Below are 9,577 nucleotides of genomic sequence, written 5' to 3'. Positions count from 1 at the left end.
AGCAAGGGCAATCAGACAAGGAAAAAAAAAAAAGGCATCTAAATTCAGAAAGATGAAGCAAAATTATCCCTATTTGCAGATGATATTATCCTATAAGTAGAAGGCCTCAAAGATCCACAAAAAACGTTTAGAACCAAAACAATGAATTTGGTAAGGTTGCAGGATACAAAAATCAGTAGCATTGGTGGGGCATGGTGGCTCACACCTGTCATCTCAGCACTTTGGGAGGCCAAGACGGGGGATCACTTGAGGTCAGGAGTTCGAGACCAGCCTGACCAACAAGGTGAAACCTTGTCTCTACTAAAAATACAAAAATTAGCCAGGCATGGTGGTAGGCACCTGTAGTCCCAGCTACTTGGGAGGCTCAGACAGGAGAATTGCTCTAACCCGGGATGGGGAGATTGCAGTGAGCCAAGATTGCACCAGTGCACTGCAGCCTTGGTGATGCAGTGAGACTCCACCTGAAAAAAAAAGAAAAAAATCAGTAGCATTTTTATACACAAATAATGACCTAACTGAAAAAGTAATTAACAAAATAATCATATTTATAATAGCAGCAAAAAATTAAATATCTAAGAATATGTTTAACCAAGGGAGTGAAAGACTTGTATACTGAAAACGATAAAACAATGATAAAAGAAATGGAAGAAGACACAAATAAATGGAAAATTATCCTGTGTTCATGAGCGGGAAAAATTAATTTATTAAAATGTCCTTATTACCTATAGCAATATACAGATTTAACACAATCCTTATCAAAAGTCTAATGGCGCCTCTTTACCAAGGACCCGTCAACATGGGCCGCGTTCGCACCAAAACCGTGAAGAAGGCGGCCCGGGTCATCATAGAGAAGTACTACACGCACCTGGGCAACGACTTCCACACGAACAAGCACGTGTGCGAAGAGATCGCCATTATCCCCAGCAAGAAGCTCCGCAACAAGATAGCAGGCTATGTCACCCATCTGATGAAGCGGATTCAGAGAGGCCCTGTAAGAGGTATCTCCATCAAGCTGCAGGAGGAGGAGAGAGAAAGGAGAGACAATTACGTTCCCGAGGTCTCAGCCCTGGATCAGGAGATAATTGAAGTAGATCCTGACACTAAGGAAATGCTGAAGCTTTTGGACTTCAGCAGTCTGTCCAACCTGCAGGTCACTCAGCCTACAGTTGGGATGAATTTCAAAATGCCTCGGGGACCTGTTTGAATTTTTTCTGCAGTGCTATATTATTTTCAATAAATCTGGGACAACAGCAAAAAAAAAAAAAAAGTCTAATGGCCTTTTTCACAGACATAGAAAAAAATTATACTAAAATTCACATGGAATCACAACTCTGAATAGTCAAAGAAATGCTGAGAAAGAAAAATAAAGTTGAAGGCATCACAGTTTCTGAACCAAAATTATATTAGAAAGCTATAGTAATCAAAACAGTGTGGTACTGGCATAAAAACAGAAACATAGACCAATGGAACAGAATAGAGAGCACAGAAATAAACCCAAGCACATGTGGTCAACTGACTTTTGACAAGAGCATGGAAAGGACATAATGGAGAAAGAGTAATTTCTTTAATAAACAGTGCTGGTAAAACTGGATTTTTTACATCAAAGTATGAAATTGGACCCTTATCTTACACCATACATGAAAATAAATTCAAACTGAATAAAAGATCTAAATGTAAGACCTGAAACCATTAAACTCCTGAAAGAAAACATAGGGGAAAAACTCCTGAACATTGGTATTGGCAATGATTTTTTGGATATCACACCATAAGCTCAGGCAACAATAACAAAAATAAATAAATGGTACTACATCAAACCAAAAATCTTTTGCACAGCAAAGGAAACAATCAATAAAATGAAAAGGCAATCTATGAACTAGGAAAAATATTGCAAACCACATATCTGATAAGGGATTAATATCAGAAATTTGTAAAGCACTCCTATAACTCAATAGCAGAAAAACAACCCAATTAAAAAATAAGCAAAGGACCTGAACAGACATTTCTCTAAAGAAGACATAAAAATGGCCAAGAGGAATATGAAAAGATGTTCAACATTACTAGTCATCAGGGAAATGCAAATTAAAACTGCTATGCGATATCAACCTCACACCTGTAAGGATGGTTATTATAAAAAAGATAAGACATAACAAATGTTGGCAAGGAGGTAGAGAAATGGGAACCCTAGTACACTATTGGTGGGAATGTAGACTGGTACAGCCCTTATGCAAATGGGCCGGGCGCGGTGGCTCAAGCCTGTAATCCCACACTTTGGGAGGCCGAGATGGGCAGATCACAAGGTCAGGAGATCGAGACCATCCTGGTAACCCGGTGAAACCCCGTGTACTAAAAAATACAAAAAACTAGCCGGGCGAGGTGGCGGGCGCCTGTAGTACTGGGGAGCCAGGAGAATGGCGTAAACCCGGGAGGCGGAGCTGCAAGCTGAGATCCGGCCACTGCACTCCAGCCTGGGCGACAGAGCGAGACTCCGTCTCAAAAAAAAAAAAAAAACAGTGTGGAAGTTCCTAAAGATATTAAAAATAGAATTATTATATGGCCCAGCAATCCCTCTTCTGGGTATATACCCAAAGAAGATGAAGTCACTACCTTGTAAAGACATCTGCTCTCCCATATTCATTGCAGCATTATTCACAATAGCTAAGATATGGAAACAACCTAAATGTTCATCAGTGGATAAATGGATAATGAAAACATGGTGTGTGTGTGTGTGTATGTGTGTGTGTGTGTGTATATATATTTATATGAATATTATTCAACCTTAAAAAAAAGGAGATTCTGTCATTAACCACAATATAAATAGACCTGGAGGACATTATGCTAAGTGAAAGAAACCAGACACAGAAAGAAAAATATTGTATAATCTCACCTTTATGTGGAATATATATATTTAAAAAGAACTCAAATACATATATACAGAGAACAAAACAGTGGTTACCATGGGTGGATGGGGGTAGGGATGTGGGGCAGGGTGGGAGGGAAAGGAAATGGGGGTGATATAGGTCAAACGATCAAAATAGCAGCATAAAGCAGTTTAGAGAGCCAATGTACAACATGAGGAATAAACTTAGTAAAATTATACTATATTGGAGATTTTTGTTAAATAAGTAGGTTTTAGCTGTTCCTGTCACAAAAAAGTAACTATGTGAGATGAAAGACATGTTAGTCTGCTTCACTATAGTAACCATTTTACTACTATATATATCCCATAACATTATATTGTAAACCTCAGATATACATAATCAAATGCATTTAAAAAATAAAATAAAAATGAGATCAAACTGGTTTCTCTAGATAGCTATTGTATTTTTGAAAAAAATAATTCAGAGAATTATAGCAACATATTAGAGTGGTAGAACAGTATAAAAACTGAAAAATTATAGCTCCCTAACTATTCTATTCCAAATCTTCTTTAAAATTGATAATACTCTAGCCACTAAGTACTTTGCGCTTTTCCCTTTATTTACTTAATAAATTTGTTTCAATTTCACCAACTTCTATTTCCTGAACGAAGAACTTCCTGCATTAAGAAGTTCATTATCTGAATTACAACTTGTTATAATCATTCCACATTCAAGCCAGAAAAACTGTAAATTATCCTGGAGTCTAAGCAAGACTCCTTTAATCTGTTCTGATAGAATTGGGTTTTTGTGTCGATTTCGTATTGCACATTATTGATTTTGTCTCCTCCATATTACTAAGGGAAACATCTTTTAAGATAGTGCAAAAGCCTATGAGGAAATTGGGTGAGTCTGAGAGGTCTAAAAGAGTTGTATCTTAGGAGCAAAGCTTCATGTAATGAAGCACGCCTTCTTCACTCTTTCACACCTCTGAAGAGCAACAGGAACCACGGGCTCTGACTTCGGCTTCTTGCCACCAAACCTCATGTAGGCAACTCTTTAAGCAGTAGCCTTTCAAAAATAATTGTCTCTGCTTCCCCCTCTTTCTGCCTAAAATCAGGTCAGAAATTTTCCTTTTGTAAAGGAAATTTACATTTGTAAATGAAATTTCTATTTATATAGACAATTTGTAAATCTCTCCTCATCTGGAGATGACTTTTATTACCTAAGAGGACGTCAGTCTGCAAAATAAACCTTACTAAACAAACCTTATTTACCATATATTTTATAATTACCTTCCCACAACTTATCCCCACCTCAGAGGCCCAACACCATCCATTTGTCTAGTCTCTTCTCCACACTTCATCACTCTTTGTTAAGATAATACATAAGCTCCTGCATCTAACCACTTCTTTGGGGTTGGTAGTTTCAGGTAATATCCCAGATATAGCAGCAAAATACCAAAACTCAATTCATCTGCAGTGTCTGTATTATCTCATTTGACCATTCGCTTGCTAAAATTAAGTAAATGAGAATAGTCTGGACATAACTGAGATCAAGATTGACTAAATGAAATAATTTTACCTCCTCAAAAATTATTTAGCATGTACTGTATGCAGCACACTGTAAACTATGCGTAGAGGAAGGAAAAAAAAAACTTTTCCTCTACCTTCTTAGGTTCAGTGATTGGAGCTTGTGAATTATACTTAGAAAGGACAGGTTAACAGGAGGGATAGTTTATTTCACATACGCACAGGGGTGATAAGTGGGGGCCTCCAGGAAAAGAAGTGAAAATCCCATTGATAATTTGATAAGGCAGGATATTGGCTTTGTTTCAAAATCATGAGGAGATAGAGCGTTTCCCCATCCTCAGAGAGTAATGAAATGTGATTGGTTTTGGAAATTTATGCTAAGAATGGTACTTGGGAGAGACATTGGGTTTATAAGAGGTGATAGCCAAAAGTCAGAAAAAAAGTAAGACTAAAACTTTAGATAAGGTTTTAGAGGAGGTTAGGGTAGGAAGTTGTATGGGGAGCAGAGCTGGTAGGGGACTTGAAGCTTGACAGACCATGGTGGGTTCGGAGATTGCACATGGAAGCTATGGAGCAGGGTCAGCTCATGGTGACAGACCTGGGGCTCTGTGCCCAGAAAGATGAAAAAGGGAGTGGAATCCGGAAAGCCCCAGAGTTTGGATTTGGGTGGCTGGAAGGAATTTGGTTTTAATCAGAATCAAGGGGTAGGTCTGGAATTCAAGCACAAAGAGTTTTCCTTCCCTATCTCCCCTACCCTCACCCTTTGGGGCCATGAGAAGAAAGAGAACCCTTGAAGTCCTTGGGAAGTCAATTTGAAGGTGAACCAGAAATAGGAATTGGACAGATCATTAACATTCCGATCGGTGTCCACCTACGTCAAGCTCAAAAAGCTCAGGCACCTGGAGATTACCCAATTTGTATCCTCTGATATCACCAGTGTTCAGAGTTTATTCTAAGCAGAAACCACATATGCTACGTTTTAGAGGACACAAGACAGGGGTAAATACTCTACAGTAGTAGAAATGTTTAAGGAGCATGGTTTAAAAGAGAAGCCTCGGCTGGGCGCGGTGGCTCACGCCTGTAATCCCAGCACTTTGGGAGGCTGAGGCGGGCAGATCACGAGGTCAGGAGATTCAGACCATTCTGGCTAACACGGTGAAACCCCGTCTCTACTAAAAATACAAAAAAGTTAGCTGGCGTGGTGGCAGGCGCCTGTAGTCCCAGCTGCTCGGGAGGCTGAGGCAGGAGAATGGCGTGAACCCGGGAGGTGGAGCTTGCAGTGAACCGAGATCGCACCACTGCACTCTGGCCTGGGCGACAGAGCAAGACTCTGTCTTTAAAAAAAAAAAAAAAAAGAGAGAGAAGCCTCAATTCTCCAATGGTAATGGCATAAAGTTACCTAAAAGTGGACATTCAGATCAGGGCTTCTTCCTCATAGAAGCTTTAAGGACTACACATACTATGGGTTTTGTTGTTCAGATGAACAGACTGTCAATTCTAGGGGAAAAAGGCTAAATTTACCTCGTTGAGCAAGGCAGATTGAATATTGGAACACAGTCTCTTTTAAGATTGAACAGGACTTATATACGTTTATGAGTGAGTGCAGAGGGTTTCGACTAGTTCTAACAGAAAAGAGAAAACTTTTTATTATCTCTTAACAGAAGTAGGGAATATGGTGATTGGCTCTTGGACCAAAGCGCTTTAACCTACTCAGCTTAAAGTTGTTTCATTTTGACTTGTAATCCCTGATAAGATTTAAAACAGGCAGCTTTCTCAAGGTCCATGATTTTAAAGAATAAAGTTTCTTAATACTATGTCCTTGATGCTCACCAGTAGAAGCAGTTTTACAGTTTTGAGCATATACATTTAGTCAACCCAAGAAGTATTATAATTTAAATTATGGGGTTTAACCATGTTTAGTGATCAAATTAACTGGAAAACAATTTAATCTCTCATTCATTTTGTGTTATGGGGACTCAACTTTTAGCAAATCCTAATACTCTCTTGTGCATTAAGAATGAAGATTGTCGGCTGGGCGTAGTGGCTCACACCTGTAATCCCAGCACTTTGGGAGGCCAAGGTGGGCGGATCATGAGGTCAGGAGTTTGAGAGGAGCCTGACCAACATGATGAAAACCCGTTTTTTTACTAAAAATACAAAAATTAGCCGGGCATGGTGGTGCATGCCTGTAATCCCAGCTACTCAGGAGGCTGAGACAGGAGAATCACTTAAACCTGGGAGGTGGAGTTTGCAGTGAGCCCAGATCGTGCCACTGCACTCCAGCCTGGGTGACAGAGTGAGACTCCATCTCAAAAAAAATAAAAAAAAAAAAAGAAAGAATTAAGAGTCTACCATCCAGGCTAACACGTTGAAACCCCGTCTCCATTAAAAACACAAAAAATTAGCCGGGCGTGGTGGCAGGCGCCTGTAGTCCCAGCTACTCAGGAGGCTGAGGCAGGAGAGTGGCGTGAACTTGGGAGGCAGAGCTTGCAGTGAGACGAGATCGCGCCACTGCACTGCAGTCTGGGCGACAGAGTGAGAGAGTGAGACCCTGTCTTAAATAATAATAATAATAATAATAAAGAGTCTAAAGTAGGCTGTGTATCCTAGGAGGAAAAACCATGGGCTATGCTGATGGGCTATGCTGTCTTGGTACATTCCATTCCATTCCATTTCATGAACATTTATTAAGCACGTGGTAAAAGCATCATACCTACTGTTGTTATATGCCAGTGGCCAGTTGTTTTATGTATGTAATTGCTGATCCAAAACAATCCTGCAAGAAAGTAGGGGTGTTACTGTTACTATTTTACACACGAGAAATCTGATGGTTAGGTTACCAGCCCAGGGTCATCCAAGTTGTAAAATGACTGAACCAGAAATGTAACAAAGGTCTCTCTGACTCCAGATTCCATGATTAAACCTCCAGAGCTTCTCATGCCTATCTTATGTTCCTTGCGGATCTATTATAGGTTAGTGTCAGAATTGTCCTAAGTTTATTTTGAGTAGTGCATTTTTGTACCAGGTAAGTAATTTACCAAGAAATTATCACTATCCATTTTAGGCCTCAAGTAGGGTGCATATTATATCTTCAGTATCCTAGTGGTGGGTTATGGGACAAACCCATGTCAACCAAATCACCAAGCATTACACAGTCGCCTGTCCCCTGGGGTGGGAAAAACTGGAATCGTTTGGGATCAACCTGTAGACAGCGTGAAATATTGGCAAAAAGGTCTCTTCCCATTATTATTTACTCTGACTTTTGTGTCCCTTTCTGATTATAGTCTCAAGTCCACCAGAGTTTTTAATCTGCAAAAGAATCACCAACTATAACAACTCTTATTAATGTATCAATGACTAAGTGCATCACTAGTGTTTTGTCTTCTTTTCAAAAGAAAAAAAATGATGGCGAGCACGGTGGTTCATGCCTGTAATCTTAGCACTTTGGATGCCAAGGTGGCAGGATCACTTGAATTAAGGAGTTCAAGACCACCCTGAGCAACATACTGAGTAACCTTGGTTCTACAAAAAATTAAAAAATTAGCTGGATATGGTGGTGTGCACCTGTAGTCCCAGCTACTTGGGAGGCTGAGGTGGGAGGATCTTTTGAACCTTGGATGTTGAGGGTGCAGTGACATGATTACATGTCACTGTACTCTAGCCTGTCACTCAAAAAAAAGAAAAAAAAAAGAGAGAGAAATGATAAGATAATGGTTAACACACAGAAAGCAATCCTTAGCAGCATAGATCTTGACAAAGATTCTTTGCTTGATCAAATTTTAGTCAGGCTCCTGAAACTTCTCCTAGGTCCATCTGTGTACTTCCTTATAAAATCCAGTTTTAGCACGAAGTCAGCTAACTTTAGCATGAATCTCCCATTCTCCATGTCTGACCACCTTCCATGCCTAGATGGGTTCTTCATCCTCCACTGTCTTTCAGGCAATGTCTGATCACCCTGGCCTGCCTTCAGCAAAATCCTGTTAGGTTAGTTTGGTCAGAATCTCCCCTTAGCCCTGATATTCCTTAGTAATATACTTGGTATTGAACTCAACCCTGGAAAGTGGTTGAGTAAAATCCACTTTCTGCCCTCAGAGAGTTTATATTCCAATGCAGGAGACAGATAAGTCAACACTATCACAATGCCTCAAAAAAGGTGTCACTGTGCTCCCACAAAAGTCCTGTGAGAGCAAAGGGAGGCTGTTGGGAGTGGCCAGGAGTGTTCAGGGAAGAGTAGCGTTTCTCTGCCTGGCCAATCACGTTCTGTAAGGCTCACATTTGAACAGCGAGATGTGAGGGTAAACAGCTCTCCCAGCTTTCAACGATGTTGGGCCGCCTCAGTTCAAGCAGGTCGGTGAATCAGAATTTCTAAGTAATCTTTAAGGTGTTGTATGTCTTTCAGGGCAGGACTGGGGATGAGGAGAGTTCTTCTAAATGTCCAGAGAATTATCAGTACCATAGTGGAGGTACTTAGAAGTTCCTACTAGTCCCAGAATATGGCGGTAAGGGTAGAGACTTGATCTCTTTCAAAGAACTTTCTCATAAATTAGGATTTGGGGTTAAGGTGAACCTAATTCTGGCTTCTAAATGGCCATGTTAAGGACTTGTATGGGATTTGGGGAAAATGGGAATAGCTTTCGTCATCAGTTCTACCCTTTGTGAGGCACCCATTTCTTGTGGCTCAGGCAATCTACAAATTCTGGTAGTGTTTATTTTTAATTACTTTGATAGTGTTTCTCTTGTTTATTTAGTCAATGGCTTTTAATTTCCTTTCCTTTTTTTTTTTTTTCAGATGGAATCTCGCTCTGTTGCCAGGCTGGAGTACAGTGGTGCAATCTCGGCTCACTGCAAACTCCACCTACTGGGTTCAAGCGAGTCTCCTGCCTCAGCCTCCCAAGTAGCTGGGACTACAGGTGCGTGCCACCACGCCCAGCTAATTTTTGTAGTTTTTTAGTAGAGACAGGGTTTTACCATGTTGACCAGGATGGTCTCAATCTCTTGACCTCATGATGATGGCTTTTAATTTCTTTGAATATAGTTAGAAAGTATTATTAATATATAATTCCCTGCATTGTGCATAGTGAATGCAGAGATCCTAAAGATTCAGAACGCCATCTGTAAGATATTATTTTTGGGACCAGAATTTTAATCTGTCCCAAACATCTTCTTGCTATTCAAGAGTCATTCCTTTGA

The 9,577-nt window shown here is 40.1% G+C and overlaps 1 protein-coding gene across 1 annotated transcript; it reads left to right on the top strand.

The window, feature by feature from the left end:
* Positions 1-781: 781 nt before the first annotated feature.
* LOC126955762 (40S ribosomal protein S17-like) lies at positions 782-1,267 on the top strand. The gene has a single exon (XM_050792664.1). It carries the CDS (start codon positions 797-799, stop codon positions 1,202-1,204), a length of 408 nt encoding a protein of 135 aa, XP_050648621.1. The 5' UTR covers positions 782-796; the 3' UTR covers positions 1,205-1,267.
* Positions 1,268-9,577: the final 8,310 nt, after the last annotated feature.

The sequence above is a fragment of the Macaca thibetana genome, chromosome 5, assembly GCF_024542745.1.
Source record: "Macaca thibetana thibetana isolate TM-01 chromosome 5, ASM2454274v1, whole genome shotgun sequence".
Classification (NCBI taxonomy): Eukaryota; Metazoa; Chordata; class Mammalia; order Primates; family Cercopithecidae; genus Macaca; species Macaca thibetana.
This window is presented reverse-complemented; position numbering and strand designations above follow the sequence as displayed.

What these genes read in the sequence shown, in the direction of transcription:
- LOC126955762 (XM_050792664.1), top strand. Translation starts at nt 797, where the DNA reads ATGGGCCGCGTTCGCACCAAAACCGTGAAGAAGGCGGCCCGGGTCATC.